The sequence below is a fragment of the Ceratina calcarata genome, unplaced genomic scaffold (assembly GCF_001652005.2).
Source record: "Ceratina calcarata isolate Rehan_Ccalc_2016 unplaced genomic scaffold, ASM165200v1 scaffold569.2, whole genome shotgun sequence".
Classification (NCBI taxonomy): Eukaryota; Metazoa; Arthropoda; class Insecta; order Hymenoptera; family Apidae; genus Ceratina; species Ceratina calcarata.
Window position 1 is genome coordinate 911,034 of NW_017176894.1, and position 19,873 is coordinate 930,906.

Below are 19,873 nucleotides of genomic sequence, written 5' to 3' on the forward strand. Positions count from 1 at the left end.
ACGACGAGATCTATAACTTCTGTATAAAAGTTTGTCGCTAGCATTAATATTTAACGAGTTATTGATGAAAAACGAAAAAACAGTTTTTTGCAAATTACTCGTTAACTACTGACGCTAACGAAAAACTTTTATATAGAAATTGTAGCTCTCGTCGTCCTCTACAAAAAAGGTTATATGCAATTTTCCCGTAGAATCAACGGTTTGGAAATTATTGGCCAAAAACGAAAATTTGGAAGAAATTGAAGGGGTACCCCTTGGAAAAATCGAAAATTTTTTTTTGTTGTTTATTAGTAGCAATGTTCTTCCGACGTCTCATTTCTTTTTAAAAAATGCGTTTCTAAAGTACATAAACTTTTGGGATTGACTGTATAGCGAATACATCCTTAATAATGATAGCCTGAATTCTCGATCCCTGACTATACGTACTGTATGTGTATCTCCCCCGACCCCCTTAAACAGATGCGAGCAAGAATTGTGTATGTACGGATCGACGTGAATACAACGTAATCGATTAATACACCTATAGTATTACACGGTATATATTCGTATATAATATACATGTACGCGAAGAACCAAATATCAAGAGAAGACGTATAAAATGTAACACTTTACAAATGATTATACATAGGAGTAGGATATACCCGACCGTTTCAAACCTGTTCCCCACCATTTGTCGATACGCCTCTTCGTTTTACGATACGTTTTCCCCGTGTAATCGCGACGTTTAAACGATAATCAAAATCGTAGAGAAACTGGGAACGATTTCAAGGAGAAAATTACAGCAAATTCTGTTAATCCGTGAATACCTGGCTGCAACTTTGGAAGATAGATGGATTTCATTCGTTGTACGTTTACAATTAGATCGCGCGATCCTGCGCGAAATAAAACTTGTAGCAATTTAATATAGCCTTCAAACGTTGTTTGAATGAAAAGTGAAAACACAAAATTCTGCGATATGCATTAAACCGCAACCGGTGAACGATGAGTTTCAACTTGAAATCTAGCCATCTATCTTCCAAACACGACGGAATACTTCTATGTATAAATACTTGATCGTAAATGGAATCTATCTGAACGTACAAATAGTAACCGATCTTATCGATGTAGCACCGATTCTACTGGTAACGAGAAAAGAACGAAGGGTTGTAAGTACATATACTTTAACGGCGGACGAGTTAATATTGTTCGTATATAGTTAGTCGCATAGATAGGTAGAGATACAATGTGATATATACATTCGAACATATATAAAAAAAAATGATAACTTTGTCTAAAGATTTTACAATACATAGAAGATACGACATCCTATTCGCGAGATTCGCTCCCCCGAGAGATCCACACGAATCTTCGTTCAATTCTAGGTACACGCGTGTATACCCTGATAGAAAATCTACACTGTTCTCGCAACGATCAACCAAAAGGATCGACGACGGATGTTTTCGTTGACTCGATCACTGTTTTTAGAAGCAATGGCCGAGCGGCAGGGATGATCTCGAACAACGAGCAGAGGGAATTATTTTTAAATTCAACGAGGCTGCAGATTCCTGGAGATTTACCTGTTTCTAGAAATTGTAAAAACGCGTACAGCGTACAATAACGTGCATCGTCATTGCTGAAAATGTTCTCAATTTACGTTCGCCTGTGAGATCGACGTTAGAAAAGCTTTTATTTCGCATGAAAATCTGCAGTCTTCGTAGCGAATCACTTACAGAATTAAGGGAGAAATTGAGGGAAGAGGAAGTAGTGGGATCATGACGAGATCACGCGGGACCATCGCTGCAGTTAGTTCTTTCGTTGTACCTTCTGCTTACAGTTTGCGTAACGATCTCGTACGTCTTCCAATCATCCCACACACGCGCCGTTGTATCTGTCTTGTACCCGTGGGATCTCCCGTCTTCTTAACAAGGGTTGTACGCTAAATAAAGGAAGATCTTACGATACGTACCTCATTTCAATATTGCCCTGCTTCTACACTTTATACGAGACGTAGACTTTACGAAGACGAATTTTCTGTTGAGTAAATCCTTTGTTATAAACAGCTGTGTTGAGTCGCGAGTAGCGAGCGCCCCAGAGCAATTTTGTTTTAACATATAATTTTAAACGAGGAGTAAGTAATTCGTTCGTATTGGAAATAGTAAGTACAAAAAGTCAAACGAAAACGCTGCGCATCACACTCTGTTGCGCAACACGGATTGCAACTAACTTAATTTTAATTGTTAACGCATATTTGTTGAAACATGAATCGTATGATGCGTGGAATTACTTACGTATTCACGAACTTATTTCACTTTATTTTGATTCGAACATAGCTCCCAGTCTGTACATGCGTTCTACGCATGCGCGTCCCACGTCGCCATCTTGTAACTCCATCTTGTGATTGTGAAATCGCGTTCGATCGCGTAGCCGGCTTTGGAAATGCTGTAAATCAGTGTCGAGTATCCAGTGTTTTTGTCGAAATTTAACTTGATTCGAAGCGTCTTCGACCGTCAATTAAATGATCGTGAAATCGTTACGGGTCTGTCAATAAATTTTCGCGTACAAGTAAATCACTTCGAGAGGCTGGCAGACAGGTTACGCGCACATGCATATGCCGTACGCGTTGTGAAGTCATAGTTTCGTCATATCTATTTTAACAACGTTCAAACGCACATCGTACGTAAGAATTTGATATGTTCGTAATCGTGTAGATAACGAGAAACGTGTACTCGTTACGTTATCGGCGGTAACGGTTGTCCATGGTCGAATAGAAACTGATAGCGAGAGTTCCGGCTCGCTTATCAATCGCGATAGATGCTCTAAATTGTCACGGTTTTTCCTGTGATGCGAACGGAAAAGCTTTGTTCGGATCGGCTATTTAATCGGAAAGTATTTCTAAACCGTTCGTGGAACAGTGCGAGTCGCGATGGCTACTGTCGCGGAAGCGCAACCTTTCAAGAGCCTGAAAGAACTGTACGACAATGTGGGCAATTTGAAACCGTGGCCGAGCGTCAAGCGGCTCAGGGAGTCGACCGATTACGTATACCGAGGTTCCGAGGTAAACTTGCAACAAGTGCAGTTGAACAAAATCGACAGGCAAGATAATCCGAGAACATTGGTCTGTCACGATATGATAGGTGGATACTTGGAAGACAGGTATTTGTCGAACGTTCCATTCAGTATATCATACGTTGTACATGAAACGCGGCACGATTCTGCTTTCCAGATTCATTTATGGATCCAAGGCCTACAATTCTTATTTGTTTTACCACTGGAGCGTCATAGACACGTTCGTTTACTTCAGCCACCACTTTGTAACGATACCACCTTTCGGATGGATCAACGCGGCGCACGATCACGGTGTCAAAGTTCTTGGAACCGTGATCACCGAAAGGGAAGGTATTTGGGATCCTATACTCGAATCTCAAGAGGAGGCAAGAAGGTTTGCAGACGCGCTAATTCTGGTTGCGAAATTTTATAAGTTCGATGGATGGTTATTAAACGTCGAGAACGTGATCCAACGCGAGCAGATTAATAATCTACTTTATTTCGTGAAATATCTGACAGAGAATATTCACCAAGCGATTAGAGACTCTGAGATAATATGGTACGACAGCGTGACCAGCGAGGGTGTATTGAACTGGCAGAATGAACTTAACGATAAGAACGTGTAAGTCAGGTCTCTGTTTGCTGCTTTTCAATCACCTCCTTTCGTACACCGTTTCAATAGGAATCGAACATTTCAGAGACTTCTTCCTGAACTGCGACGGTATTTACTTGAATTACAATTGGACCAAAACGAAATTACAGAACAGTCGCGCGCTCGCCAAAAGTCACAACAGAAGCGTGCACGATGTGTACGCAGGACTAGACGTTTGGGGAAGAGGTTGTCCCGGAGGCGGTGGATTCAATTCGACATACGTAAGTATCATTCGTCGCGTCCTTCGTTGATTCGATGAGACGCTCGACGAAAACTGAATTACAGGCGTTAGAAAGAATGCGGCGAGAGGAACTGTCGGTCGCGATTTTCGCGCCCGGTTGGACACACGAGTATTTCGGAGCCAAAACGTTCCACCAATTGGAAGACATATTTTGGGCTCAACTCTTCCCTTATCTGTACGTTCACGTACCCATTTACGAGGAGGAAACGTTCAAGACATCGTTCTGCCGCGGGAGTGGTAGCGCCTATTACCGCTGTGGCGAGGTACATTAAACTGTTTAAAACGCGTTATCATGATTTGTTACAACTTCATATCGTCGCGTTGACGTGTTGCGAAGATACAATTGGACATGCGCGTCGTCGAAGGGAGAAACGTGTACGAAGAGAAGCCGTTCTACAATTTGTCGATGCAAAAGCCGCAGATCTCCGTGCCTATACCACACTTGAAGTTCACCTATCGACCGGAAATTCCTGAACCGAAGAGCGAGGACGACAGGAACGAGTGTCCGAGGAAACCCACTCAATATTACGTTTACGAAACGAGGAAAAATGTCATTAGGATACTCGAGAATGTCGTCGCCCTTGAAGATAAGATGCCGATGCTGGACGTGAACTACTTCGACTTCTGCAAGGACCTCTCGTTCGAGGGTGGCGGCTGTTTGAAGTTGATCACGAACGACCTCAACACGTACCATAGGTAAGAAATGATTCGTTCGCGAATCGTAAACCTTTCGTTCGACTTTGTAACTTGACCATGTGACGTTTAATTCGTTACAGATTATTTCTGGTTCACGTCGAGTTCGAAAGAGACGTCGAGGCAACGATCGTGTACATGGAACTAGAGTCATCCGTGGCGAACGCAACCCGGAGCGAACCGGTCCTCGTCCTGGGCAACGACGCTGGGTTGAAATTCGTCGTCCCTTACAGATCGGAGAGTCTCGGTTTCAAGTGGAAAAAGAGGTGAGTGACAATATCGTTTGCTGGATAATTTACTTAACAGTAGTCGACGAAAACGTAATTCCGACAAGTAGAGACATACGTATAGTTTACTAACTGTCCGATACGATAACGGACGTTAAAATCAGGCGACTCTCGAGAGAATACAACTTTTGAGACGATAGAACGGCTGTCATGCTCTTGGGAGCTGTCTGTTCCGAGCGCGATAAGCTCGAGTTAAATCCTTGCGAATCACCAGCGGGTCTTCCAATTCTGGAAGATCGAGGTGACAAACGGAAATAGTTGAAAAATGAAAATAGAGATCGTGGCGAATCTCGAAAATATGGGGGAAGTCACGTTCCTATAGCAGGTAAATCTCTGTGTTAACAGCGTTTACCTGACGAACGTGAGGACCGTGAACGAGATCGGGGTGTCCTTCGCCAAGAGGAACGTTTGCTATCTAGGCGAGATCGTTTTAGAACAGAAGCGGCGACATCAGAACGGTAAGTCCCAGCTTTATGACTTTGTCGTTCTCATCCCCCCCGGGGACGTGTACATAGCAGGTGGCTCGCGCCACGATAAAACTGTATCGGAGAAGCGAGGTTCTCGAGCGTGTAAAGAACCGTTTCTCACGTCAGGCATCAGACCTCGGCGTACTCGCGCCTTTTGCGCCTTTGAGAACCGCTTTAGTGAAAGGAATACCGACAACGTTCCGCGATAGAACGCTTATCCGTTCCGACTTATCGCTCGGTATTTCACGGGTCTGCCGTCGCGATTACGCGATAAGACAATTTCTTATTGCCGAGCCCGACGTTGTTAGAGAACGCGCAGTAGTTTCATTTCTCTTTATGCGTCGCACTTTGTTCGTCGAACGGCTGACCCACATCAGAATTTTGATCAAGTTACGAGAGACGAAAGAAAGCGTTTGACGATGGGAGATATAAATAATAAGATAGGAGCGTTCGCGAGATCATGGTTAATTAATATCCGAATGAGTAATCACGCCGGTCGCGTTCGATCGTTCGTTATTCCGACGACGATCGGTCCGTCGGAAGGACGAAAAATGCCCGCGAGCATTCTCGTGCGCGTCGCGAACGAATCGGGTACGTACGAACGAGGTCGCGACACCATAACTTCCACCACTTTTTTCGTCCATCGGTCGCGTTTCGCACGTGGAACGTAGGTAAAACGTTCTTTGGCTCCGATCGATACGTAAAGACGCGCGTTAAGAGAACGATCGTACGAGGCGGCGATTACGAATTCGATGGGACGCAACAGAAATTCTCTGGTCAAATTCCGCGGCTCGAATCGATTAAATTATGCCAGATACCGGTGTCGATACGACGTCGATCCGATCGAATGGAAAGTACTCTGTGGGTCACCGACGACCCAGACCGCATATTAAATAATTCGTCTGCTTTTACGCCGCAGAAATCCTGTCGACTCGTGGTCGAACAACCGAATTCGTGTCACGTTGTATTACGAATCTTGGCAGTGCACGCGAAAACAAGAGAAACGGTAGGGGCAAGACTGCAATTTCATTAGAATCGCATGATTATTTATTGGAAACGTAGACTGATTTAGTATGATCGGTTTGTGCTGGAAGTTTTATCATGAAACGGGATTTGCGATCTTTGTTGAGGAACGTTCGCAATGAATAAATGTGTCTGGTTCGTTTGAAGAAAACATTTGATGTACAGAGGGCTAATAGGGATCGCGGTGAATTCGGTAGGGTAATCCGCGAGCCAATTCCCATCATCTGTTTACCCTATCCGTGTACCTGTTTAAACCGTAACCGACGGTAATCAACAGTTTCACGAGAGATCACGGTGATAAAGTTAGCGTCGGCAATTTTCGGTGCTGTGCTCCAGGCACTAACGACTCTGGGCATTCGTTACGTTCTCGCGGATCTGTTCTCCACGCGGCGGTCCGCTCGTTTGTTTCGTTGCTAGTCTCGTCGCGATTCATACATTACGTTTCTCTCTACGTACTTACGTGCAGTAATATCAGGTATCGAGTGACGAATAGGAAAACGATTCGTCCTTATTTCACGACGAAACTTCGGATCGGACACGCATTTTGGATGTTGCACCCTGATGCGTTTCGTTTGTCTCGTGCCATGTATGGTGTTTGACGGAAAACTATTTGCCAGTAGTAGGTGTCGCAATGACGACGAATGACCGTTCGTAACCGGAGCGCCGGCTCATTGATATTCTCTCGCGGTTATCGGGTCGAATTTTTCTGCGGTTCTACCTGTCGCCCGTTACACTTTGCGTTACAAGAATTCTTTCTTTCTCGCGTTACGTCAACCGCGCACACCTTTCACGGCTGCTTTGCATGCAACCTTTCCGAGACCATTGTTCCACCTTTATACGTCAATTGAAAAATTGATTACGCGTTACATTTCCAGTCACTGATTCGGCATCGTCCGAAATAATCGATTTTATGCAAACGTATCTTTACTCGCCTCATCGACACGAATTCTACGCGTATCGTAAAGTGTTTGGACCATGTTGCATGGAAAAGAAATGAATAAGAAATCGTGGATAATATGAAGTAACGTCTGAGGCAGAGGAGTATAGTAAAATTGATTTTGCAAGTGGGACGATAAACGGTATAGCGAAAATCCGCGATCGAAGCTCATTCGCGAACGCGATGAACAGCCGAGGGTCTCTGCTACCATGAGCGAGCGAGTGCTTCGTGGCGAAACGGATGCGATACTTGGTTATCTCGGTACTATCGTTACATGGACAGGAACTGCGTCAAGGATGACAGCGGGTCCTTACGTTTCAGGGAGCGCGTAATCATCCCTGTCCGCTCTGTCTCGGTCCATAAAGCTGAGCACGTCTTTTGAGATGTGCCGGAGTCTTCGCTCTCGTCCTCGGGCGACCGGCGAGATTCAAAAATCTGTTGGAACAATTTCTCGATTCGTCGTTCGTATCGCGTTACCTATTCGACTCGCCGCTTTCGGCAGTCGAGTAAGTGTAGAATCTGACGATCTGACGACGCTCCTTTCGGACGCGTCTACTTGGTTCCTCCGTGTAGGAAACGACGAAGTGGGTGTCGAAGCCCGTTAGAAGCAGCCGTTTTACAGGAATTACCTTCCTCTCTAGAGTGCTTCCACTCTTGGAAGTAAGCGCGTTCTTCGGTTTGCCACTTGGTCTAGCTGCCTCTTACAATGATCGGCTCGAGGTTCCGATTTGTAATAGCAGGAAATTCCAAGAAAGTGCGACGGTCGGTTCACGAAGTCGTTTCGTAGTTCGATCGTTTAAACGTTTGTTACGATAAAGACGAGAATTGCGAAACGATCGGGTCGGGTAGGAGCACGTGACATAATTCCTACCGTGGCAGTTCAATGACACACGCGCGTATCTCTCTATTTCGCTCGTATCGGGTCAACGACCAAATAATTTCCCGGTGAAATCTTGGAAACATCTCCGCGCAGCATTTCAATCGGCTTCGTCGTAATTTTACAATGTTTCGCTGCACCGCTTTTAAACACCGGTTACCTCACGAAACGTTCGAGCGCAACGTTTCGTAACGAGACTCGTTACGCGTACGTCAAACCGACGAATCCATCGTCGGACGAACAGTGAGTGGCTCTCGAACGAGATCACGGTTTTCCATCGGTTTCTCAGATCTCTAAAGTATATTCGTGCATAATTTCAAATCGACTCGTGTAGACGACGCGATGAGTGATTTTCATCGAAATTCCGGTACTCGTCCGCGAGAGAGGTAACGTTAACGAGGAGAGGAACGTTCATATTTGCGAGATGAGATCAGACTGTTTTCCTGCTCGGCCAAGGCGATCTAGTCGTTCGGTTTCGCCTGGTCGAGGAGAGAAGACGAGAGGTCGCGATACAGACTTGAGAAAACATTTTCAACGAGACAGGCGGACCTTCTCGCCTCGTGACCGACCGTTTCCTGCGAATAAACACGATCGTCGCAGAGGTAAAATGTATAACGTTTGACAGAAATTATGGAATTCACGTCGTATTCGACGATTCTCATCGTCTGAGTCTTCACGTCTGACCGGGAACCATCGAGCGTCTTCTGATTTCATTGACGGAACGCATCGAAATTTATTAGGGGGTCGGGCTTCCTGAGCAAATTGCGCGCGACGAGAACAATTTCTATTTGTTACACGTTATTAAACGAAAATTCATAGCCCACGGAGTACGAGCTCCGAAGCACGCGGTGTACTGTAAAAGAACTTCGTGCGTAAAATTAATTAAACGAATATAAACGATCGTAATAATTTTCTAATCTATTCCATTACCCGTGACGAAGATCTTTTTCATGATGCAGTGACACCGGATGGGGACACACGAAAAGTAAAGATATGAGATCGATTTATCGTTGTGCACGTTAATTATTTTATGATCCGATCGCGCGTGCATTGAAACACGTTCGAAACACGTGTACCGTGCTCAACGAAGGGAACGTTTGCCGGGGGTATAACAGCGACGATGCCGGGAATTCGAGCGATGTTAGAAGGCGCGGCATTTTACTTTATTCTAAAACGTGATTCAATGAAAATCGTCGAGGCTGTCGCGCAGAGATTCTCGGTTAGCCGTGACTTTCTATCGGTAGCAATTAACGCGTTCCTTGTCCGACGGATCGCAACCGCGGACGTGATCGTTTTAACAAAAATCGATCGAACCCGGAGCATATACGTTTTCGCAACGGAACGTTCGCTTCCGCGATTGCCATTTAACGCATCGACGAATTAATTAATTTGCAACGCCGAAAGTAAATCCGACGCGGGTGAAACCTATCGCGCATTAATTAAAATTCGATCGTGTCTTCAATTTTTAACAGAACGAAAGTCGCGTTTCGAAACCACTGTTGAACTCTACTTCCGTTTCGCAACGACTTCATTTATACGAAACGCTCCGACGTTCACGTTCTTGCAAACGTCGGCAGATTTGCATTCTTTTACTCGTCGGCCCGATCGAACGGTGACAAACGTTCAGAGCGTGAAAGAAATTCGTTTTCAAATCGTCGAAACTTTGTCTCGTGCTCCGTTCATCGGTACTCGCGTCTGTCGCGTAATTCGAAATGCAAGTACCTCGCGGTAAAACGATTGCCATCGCTCGGTGCTCCGCTGTCCGTTCGTACCCAGATAAAAATCCGTCGAAAACAGGGTTATAGTTATTCGTGCGTGACTACGCTCACTGAAAGTATGAAAGCTCTCTTTTGTTTCCTTTTTTGAAAAAAACGGTTTTGTGCATCCGTTAACGGTGGATCGAGGTGAATCCACTGACCCGCGAAAAAGCGAGCGACTCCCGCCAGTTTTATCCTAGTTTGCGGGATTCTAGAACGGGTGGACTTCGTTTACGTTCCAGCCGTTATATCAGTTCGCACTTTCTGCGACTACTAAACGGGTTACGATGATCACAGCGACAAGTTCGTCGACTGTGCATCTCTGATACGCGTTACTCCTCGACTTTATCGTATTAATTTATGCCCGGGAAGCGAGTCGCAAAGGACCATTTAATATTTGAAACATGTTCGAGTGTAACTTTATGATACGTAAGGTGGCACGTCGTGGTCGTTGAATAGGTCGATTACGAAACGGACGACGCTCACGTCTTGATACATGAATGAAATCGCGTAACATTTTTCTCACACGCCTCCGTCGTTCGCGAACGGGTGTCATCTCTGATCGAACGAGCGTCTCTTTGCGAAACGGTCATTGGCATTCTCGTTGCCGATGCAACGTCCAACGATTTAGTACCCACGTCGAAATAATAAGCGGATTTAAACGCGTGTCACTCGGCCGCGTAACGACGACCAACGCGCATCCTGTCGCAACGATCGTATCCGCGAGATGATACACTCCTGTTCATAAACGAGTACAGGTAGAAACGAAATCGAATCGAACTTAATAAGCCTGTGCTTCGACGAACGTGCGATTCGCTTCAGAGTACGTAGTTAAAACACGAAGATCGGAATGACAGATGAACGTTTAATTTCATAATTCACTACGATCGATAGCAATTTTTACGATTTTATGATATACTGCATAAAATTTTACATAAAAAAAAGCAGAAAAGAGAAGGAAAACTGTTTTACAGAATTAGTTATTTGCACGTTTTAGAAAACAAAATGTACTGAAAATGAATAATGATTATAAGAAACGACAGACCCCCGTTGGTAGAGCTAGCGTCAAATCTCGTCGGGACCTTATGATCTCATATAGACAGGAGTGTATTTGCGAATCACAGAGTAGACGCGGCTCTGCTAATGCGCAACCTGCGCATAAATAATGATTACACCTGTTGCGCCCGTGTCTCCCGAGAGAATAATTACCGTTTTGCAATCGACCGTAGGACATCTCCTCGGTTTCTTTATCTCCGGTTTTGTTTGGAAATCGAGCTGGGAGCTTCATTACCAGTGAGATCGATTCGAAGTTTGATCGCTGGCCGAGCAGACGGGAAAAAACGGGGTTACGATTTGAAACACGATTCGTTTCCTCTCGAAATTTACTCGTCGTCCAGCCGGATATAGATCCGGGTAACGACGTCGGTAATGTCGAGAGAGAGAGAGAGAGTTTTAACCGTGATCAGCGGCTCGACGCGTAAAGCGCAGAGGGGGTTAATCACGTCGCGGGATCGATGTTTAATTAGACAGCGGTTAATTAATGGCGACCGTTAACGGTCAGGGGAGCACGGTGGGATCTCGTTGTGAACATCGCGTCGGCAGAGTCATTAGCGGACCGAGATGAACAGAAACGATGCTTCGAAAATTGATCGTACCCCGCTGGTCGTCGATCGTGGTAGAAACTTTACGGCTGGAATCCGTCGTGCGGCTACCGTTGCAAAAACGATCGTCGCGTTCGTCCTCGTGATTCGGCATCGATTGACAAGTTCCAAGTTCGTCACTTTAACAGTAGCTTCGCACAGTCGGAATTGAGTTTGTCTCAGTGTTCACAGTGCGTAGAGTTCAGATCGACGTACGAGGCTGTACTCTCCTTATTAGACGGGTAATTGGAAATATGTGCACGCGTACTTCGTATACAATGGTCGAGCAATTATCCACTTTCTAAATAGGCAAATGGGTTAAGAAACAATTTCGTGATCTAGAAAACGCTGTCAATAGAGGATTCAGAGAATGTATGTAACTTGGAGCGGTCGACGAACAAATTGAGGATCGTCGGTCGGATCGGCAGTCGGATCGAAGATAAAGTTCGACGCCCATAGAGAAGTTCATTTTCGAATCGCGTCGACTTGATCGATGGCTCACAATTAGACGAAGTCGCGAGAAGGCGAATTCCTCTCGTTCCTTTAGTTCGCAGAAAGACCTGAGAGCTGAGAATCTCTGGCCGTGTCCGATGGATGCTGCGGCACGCGTTTGTCGTCTCGTGTGACGGTGCAACGTGAAATAACAGGAAGAACAAGACAATTTGTCCCGCGTGTCGCTAACGCGCCAGCCGTGCTTTATTCGGCGCTACGATCAACGGCACTAGTTTCTGAATAAATCTCGAGTGTTCTCAGAACGAATCCGTAACTGTGTGATTCTCAAAGAATATCTTATGAGCATTTTTACCGAGATTCGAGTTTCGACCATTCTATAAGATCGTTCTTCAGAAATTCCTCTCTATTTATATCTCGGAGTGTCCTTCTTCGTTGAACAATTTATCACGTTTGTTTGACCGCTGGCGGGACAGGTTTGACGACCATCGCTTCGTTCAATACTTTGAAAACTTACGTTCCGTGGATTCTGCGTAGCGTCGATCTTTCTAATTCTCGAACGAGAGGTTCGACGACCGATTTCCCGTCGCGCCGTTCACTCTGATCACACCGTTCTCGCGTGGCGCGTCGTCGATCTCGTATTTAGATCGGTCGTTCGGTACAAGTTTACCGAGTACCTTTTACCCCGTACGTTTCGGTTCTTCATAAAAATCCAAAGAAAGCGCTGGTGCACTTTGCGCTCGATTCGATCACCGTTATTTTCCAGTCGATTTGACAGTCGTTTCGTAATCGTCCGGTGAAGTCGTCGAAAGAGGAAGCGGGCGATCTCGGATTCTAAGAAAGTCGTAAGAATCGGCGAGTTCGATTCGCGTTTGAACGAAAGTAAAAGCGAGTCGAGGCCAATTTACGCGTACCAGAATCTGCGCGTTGCGCTCGCCAGCCAGGGTAATGATCTGCCTCCGATCGATTTCGTGTCTCACCGCAAAGTAGCGACGATCAGGTGTTGGATCGAACGAGAAGTCCCTCGTTCCTGGTCGCGACTCGTGAGCGAGCAGCATTTCGAAGCGGACGAGTCCGACGCGCAAATCGATGCGTCGACGGAGAACGTTTCAGGCGCGAATATTTATCGACGGTCTCTCTCGGGCGGTAGAATCGATGTTCGCTCACATTTTTATTCCGAGGCTGTCGATCAGATTTGACGTTTATACAAACAGTGTCGGAAAGAGTATCGAGAAAGAATGACGAAACGCGTGGTTAACGGCAGAACGGTGTCTCGTCTCCGTCAGAAAAGTTAATTACTTCACCGCCTGCAGGCGTTTCGCATGCGGGCCGCAGTTATGCAAATGATCATTTTGCAACCGGCGCGTAATCGACGGAACCCGCGCGCCGGTTGCGTTTACACGTTTCGCGTTCGACGCTCTTCACGAGGAATTTAACACCGAGTGCCCGATCTTTTACGACTTCCGCGTCGAATCGTATCGACCCGTGCACGGTTTCTTGCCCGCGCGACGGCTCGCGTCCGTTCGTCTTTTTCCCCCGAGATCGTCGCTTTCCGACCGAATAAATTTCACGAACTGCGAGCGAATTCACGACTGGAACTCGTAGAATTAATCGCTGGAGAAACGGACACGGAATATAATTAAGCGTAGAGGAATCCATCCCGACGCGTAATCAATAAAATAATTCGAGTATCGTTGCCTCGGAAGGTTCGTCGGAACAGCGGTCGCGTTTCGAAGGGAGTTCCAAGGTGTATCTGGCGCGAGGAGCTCTGAAAGGAACGCAGTGCCGATGGAAAAGGTCAGGTTATTGCATCCGGGCGGATCGTTTCTCGGCGAACGCGCATTACGACTTACCGCGCGCGTTGCATTCTCTATCGCGATTTCTATACGTGACCGTCGTCTCGCCGATTTCCCACGACCGCGAACATTTTCTAAACTTTCCTCGCTCCTCCGCCTGGCCAGAAGATGAATTCGCGAACCACGGAACTTTCGCTGAATACAGCGAAGACCAAAACTATTCTCGTGAACAAGTTAAAAGATCAATTTCGATGTTCTCTCATCGAGTTTGGTACTTTTCGATCGTTTCAATCGCCTACGACGTCTGTACCTAATAATTATTCCTTCGAATTTAGTTTTGTCAGTTGACTCGTCGCGACAAAAATTATTCAGGACGAGTTAATAGGAACTTCAATTAACGTAGTCCTCGTTTCATCGTTAATGGACGATACACCGCTGCAATTTTGCTGCGCGTTACACAGATTGCTGTTTAATCTGGGAACGCTGGACGAGTCGAGGGAACCGATTCGAACGTTTCTACCCTCGTGGCACTTTCTCTCCGACCTTCGCGGGACAAAAAATCGTCCATAGAAACTTTCGCCCGGCGCGTCTTCCGATTTCCTCCGTCCCGAGACCGAACCGCGGAGAAAAACGATAATTGCCCGCGAGCAGGAGCAAGAAACGCGTTGTAAATCGTCCATCTTTTACGACCTAGGGCGAGTATAATTTGCGTGAAAAAAGAAATCCAAATTACTCGTCGGACCGCGGATGCTTTTATGCTGATTCACTGTTTTTATCCGAATTTAATTGTTACCCGCGTTCTCTCATGAATCCCACGTGCAGTTCGTCCGTTCCTATGGTCAATCCATGTCAGATCTAATCATCTAAAAATCTATTGAGAATGATACTTGTTCTTGGACGAGGTCGACGTGTCACGGCCGCATTCGATCATCGACGTGTATACAGAATCTATTTAACCGACTATTCACGAGTTTAGTGAATTTGATGTGCAATTTTGGGAGTATAAAGAATTGGCTGTGACTTCTTACAATGATCCTGTGATCGTAGAAATATTTTAAATATTTTAGGAACTCTTTCGTTGCTTCGGTGTACAGGATTTGAAACGTTTAAATAGTTGAGAACGATCGTGGAACCGCAAGTTCTGATCGTAGCGACCGAAGCAAGTATTCACTCGCACGATCTTCCAGACGTTTCTCCAGCCTTTCTAAAGCGACCTCGAGAGAAATGCGCCACCAAAGAGAGCCCGAATTCTCTCCTCGATCGCTCCGTTCAATCCACCTTGTCCGTATCACCCGACCCGTATCGAACGTCGAACAGATTCGTTCGCGGGATATTTAATTTGAAGAAACAGAGACAGATGTTCCGACGCGCTTCGCCTGCGCTGTCTCGTTTTCAGATAAGGTCGGAACGCGCGTCTATTTACGATCGATCTTACTTTCTGAAAATAGAAACTGTTACACTGGACCTTTAACGTTATGAGAGTGTGGCGAGTAGTTTCCGCGGTCTGAAAAATAAAAAATCGGAATTCACGATAATTAAGGAACCTCCGGTTCCGGGTGTGTGAACGAATTCATGTAACATCGAGCCGAATCTAATTTCAAGTGTAACTCCCTCGGTCTCAATTATAATTGCATTGCGTTTCTGACTCAACGACCGTGGTAATTAAAAAACGGAACCTGGGTAACGAGTAATTAAGATGCGTGTGTCGTATCGTATTATTTTTTTTTATACGATCGACGCGACGTGTGAGAAGCGAGATCGTCGTGAAAGAAAGTTTCGCGAGAGAAATATTTGTTAATCGACACTTTCGACACGTGATCGCTGCACCATCGGCGAGATCATCGGTCCGGTTTCTGTCCCGATCATCGTTTTCCCGCGGTCATTACGTCAATAGAACTTTCTCAGGCCCGAGCGTAATAACCGCGATAAAGTCTTAACGGAACGTCGATTTAGACTTCAATTTTCCTCGTGCAAAAGATAAAAAACTTTCTCTGCGCTCTTTAACCACCGATCGTCGGCTCGTCGCTGGCGAACGACGACCTGGATCACGAGTCGTTCGAACTTTACACCTTGGACGTTGAAAAAAGGCGAGAGGAAACGACCGAGCGCGGTGGAAATTGATTTTTGATCGGGTTCGTCGGAACCGCGGAGATCGTTCCCGGAGTCCGAAGAAGCGCGAGCATTCGTGCGGGGATCGCGTTGATGCACGAGTGGACGCATAAGCGAGTCGGGGATACCGTAATACGAGCGTGCAGCACGTAACGCAACGAACCGCGGCCGGAAACTCAGCCTTTTATTCCGAATCAGCCGATCTCGAACGAGTTTCCGCGAGACACCGTAATCGAATTCCAGTGGATGCTTCGCCGTCCACGCGTCAGACAATCGTGATCGTTTCTTTCGACACCGCGGTTCCGTTTGAAACGCGTCACCGAGGATCTTTAGGAGTTCAAAGGCTCTTGGAATTCTTAATGAACGAAGCGGAAGGTACGCGTCGTCGTACACCTGTCGCTTCGACGTTTGATTTCGCGCCTGAACTTTGTTCCACCGTTTGAAAATATGACTCGTCGTTCACGGAGGAGCATTAGACGTTGTCTCGCTGGATCGAATCGTCGATCATTGCACCGGATGGAAAATCAATTGCTCGTTTGACGTTTCACTTCGCACCTGCCGGTAGAAAGTATCGGAGAAACCTTTCTTCGGTGCGTACGCCTAATAAAAATCTCGTCGACGATCGATTCCCCCGTCGGACGAACGACAGGTCCGCGATCCTAGAATCCGAGGTAATGAGAAAAGAATCGACGGATCGTCGTGAGGGTATTTCCGTCGAAGAGTCGCATCGGAAAATGTTTAAACCAAGTGTGGAGGCAGTCGTGTACTTCGAATTAAGACTGGGCACGGAAGAACGGCGGTACTCGGGTGTATTACGTTTCAAAGAAAACTGACGATCTTCTCGTTCCATGTTGCAAGCCGAGACGCGGCTTATTGTCAGCGTTGAAACTGCAGAAAGATCCAGAAGTATTACATCACGGTACAGAGTCGAGACCTTGACCTTTCCGTGAGCTACACCCCCTCTTGACCGTAACGATGCTTAAGACTAAAACTTCAGAAGATTCGTCAGATGATTTTCATCGAACTCCTGTGTAGACACATTTCTCCGTCAAACATCGGTCTACGTGTCCAGCTTTTGTGGGGTACAAGTTTTTCCCGAATTCTGGACACGGAACCGACCTGCCAAGAACACTGATCCTATAATCAGGAGCGACACGAATAATTCAAAACTTATCCCTGATTCCGCTACGACGTATTCGTTACCCTTTACAAGTCCCCTTTTATAAAATCGATCGACGCAGTTGATCTCGGACTTTTTTCGTCGAACGATCGATGAAAAACGAGGTACGGGGCGTCGGGAACTATTCGTTTCTGGAGGAATCGCGGGTAATCGATGGTTGAGCAATTTTCGGGGTAAACGAGCGGCTACACCTTCGGCCAGGGAGAAAGATAGGTAGGGGAGACCGGGAGGCAAAAGAAAGAAAGAGAGACGGAGAAAGGCTCCGGAGGAGAGTAGCCGGTGGACTCGCGAGCGAGCGACTCCAGTCACCGATCAGTCGTACGAGAAGCCGGTCGAGGAGCGGAATTACGCGCGCTTGCTAGCTCTGTCTTCAATTTTTTTCTTCCGTCAGAAGCGTTTTATCGCGATCGATCTGAACGCGACGCGAGTGACGTTCCGCGGAGTGAAGTGTTGCTCGTCCTCTGCGGAGGATCTCGTGAGATCGGGAGTCGCGACAGGAGCTACGTCGAACCGGCTGGTACGTTCATTTCGCGAGCCTTCAGCGCCCTGGCCTTTCCGCGACTCGCTCGCTCAGCGTCGACTTCGAATCTAGAGAGCCGCAAAGACTCGTTGCAACGGTCAGTGTTTATCGAATAAAACGTTGACGTTCGTTCGTCGGTTTTCTCTGACACGGACGCGAGTCATTTAGAGAGAAGCGGTTCGCGTTTCAATTTTCAAATTGTTGTTTGATCGCGAGGTGTCAGGACTCGGTGCGCGCTTTTCCGATCGTAACATCTTTGGACGAATTCTACGAAACGAATTATATAACACATACGGAGTAAAGACGAAGGGAGTCTCGCGTACGATTCAGTAAATTGCTATGATTTAGTAACGAGTCCTGATGCATTACCGCGGAGAGCACTAATCTAGAATAATCTCTAGGAAATGAGATCGTGCAATGCTCGGAGTAAGAGCAATCTCTGTGAAAGCCTGTATAATCGTAGAAATTAATTCGTTGATCCGTTTGGGAGTTGAAAAGATTTACCGACGAATCTGTCGATTATATTAATCGTTGATTATGGGGCTAATGGATTCTGCTACAATTTCCATCGTAATTTGGTGAAAGCTGTTCCAAGATTCGCATCTTTCGATGAATAATTCATCCCAATTTGATTATCCGTGAGAAGACCTAGAAAATATATATAGCCACAGTTCTTCTTCTTCCGATAATTTAAAAATTTCTAACAGAGTGCTTTGTACTCTGGTTGCGAGAAAATTTATTTTATCGAGAAAAAGTAGAAAGAGATCTCTGACTCCGTAATTCTGACTCATTTACGATCGCACAATTACTACGTTTATCATTCTATTTCGAGTCTAATTGATCCATCGATTTCGCACGCTTCCTCTCACGTTCCTTCTGGAGCAAACGATCGCCGTGCGACCGCGAGTATCTCGCATTCAAACGAACGCGACGACTTCTACCGTTGAATCGGTTCGGTAAATGCGCATCGTGTGTGTCTGCCACGACGGTGTAAAACGAAATGAGCACGTAGTCAACGACGTAACTGTAAAAGCCGCGCATTTACGCGTATGCAACGCTTCCTCGTCCAGCAAAAACACTTTTCTAACCGTTTGTATTCCTTCCGTCGATCGAAGCGTCTCGTGAGTCCCAGAAGGCTCGTCCTTCGATCGATTCCCACCGTCGTTGACGAAACGAGAATCGTTTTACGTTTGCCGACAACAGAGAATCGTCCCGATGAACCGAGCACAGAAGAGTGCAACGAGCTCGCTCATCGCGAATCGCGACTCGCGCTCAGGATCTGTTCTTCCGGTCAGAAAATTTACCGTAAACAGAGAGCCGCGCGGGTTTCGTCTACCGTGAAACGTTCAACACCGGAGTAAGAACGAGCGCGCGATCTTTTCTACAATTTTACAAACCGATTTATCACGGTTTACGAAGCGTTCGCACCGGGTGGAAGTAGGTTGGCGACAGACGGCGGATCCATGCGAGATGCCACTTTTTTGTGCATTCGCAGCGTTTCTGCCGCGACGAGAAATGACGACACAACGGAAAAATCATTGACGAGCGGTTTAACACGGTTTCTTTTAACGACTGTGTTCGAAAATGTCAGACGAACGTCAGGCATCGAATTATGAAACGAGGGGACGTACTTACCGCGCGTCGCAATCGTTAAACGAATCCTGTTGTAAGAGCACTCGAGGTTGTACGAGCTGTAAGAGCTTTGCCAAAAGTTCAACACGTGTAATAAAAAACTGTGTCCAATGTTTGAAGCAATGAACTTTTAGAAAAAATGATAATCACGGAGGAGCAACGTTTGTAATATTATGTAATAATATTATATAATATTATTATAGTAATATCTAGTAAATGTTAAAATTTCAATGCTTCGTCATTGTTCTTGTGCGAGGAAACGTTGCGTCGTGAGTACGGTAGACGGAAATCGAAACTGTCGTACAAACCGTTGGATCGACACCGAGAAACTCGTTTAATTTTCAGATCACAGCGATTCAACGGACTGTGTCAATCGGATCAACGACTCCGGCGTCTATTGACCTTTGCCGAAGAGTCTCTGCGCCCGAGTCCTTTCAGAATTCTCAACCGCCGATCCATTCACGAACTGACATACCTAACAGAAGACAAAATACTCGCAGAAGATCATACTTAAAACGCATTGAACGATCGAGAAAATTTAACAAAAGTGGAATCGACGCGAACGATCGATAAGAGAGAAAGAAGAGA

The 19,873-nt window shown here is 46.1% G+C and overlaps 1 protein-coding gene across 1 annotated transcript; it reads left to right on the top strand.

The window, feature by feature from the left end:
* The first annotated feature begins 314 nt into the window (after nt 1-314).
* ENGase (cytosolic endo-beta-N-acetylglucosaminidase) lies at nt 315-19,817 on the top strand. The gene is made up of 8 exons (XM_018032136.2): nt 315-3,132; nt 3,203-3,646; nt 3,723-3,897; nt 3,962-4,180; nt 4,255-4,613; nt 4,694-4,876; nt 5,243-5,355; nt 19,631-19,817. Exons 1-8 carry the CDS (start codon nt 2,903-2,905, stop codon nt 19,684-19,686), a joined length of 1,779 nt encoding a protein of 592 aa, XP_017887625.1. The 5' UTR covers nt 315-2,902; the 3' UTR covers nt 19,687-19,817.
* Nucleotides 19,818-19,873: the final 56 nt, after the last annotated feature.

Coding starts and splice junctions, on each gene's coding strand:
- ENGase (XM_018032136.2), top strand. CDS start 2,903: ATGGCTACTGTCGCGGAAGCGCAACCTTTCAAGAGCCTGAAAGAACTG. Junction 3,647..3,722: donor GAACTTAACGATAAGAACGT/GTAAGTCAGGTC, acceptor CGAACATTTCAG/AGACTTCTTCCTGAACTGCG. Junction 4,877..5,242: donor GGTTTCAAGTGGAAAAAGAG/GTGAGTGACAAT, acceptor CTGTGTTAACAG/CGTTTACCTGACGAACGTGA.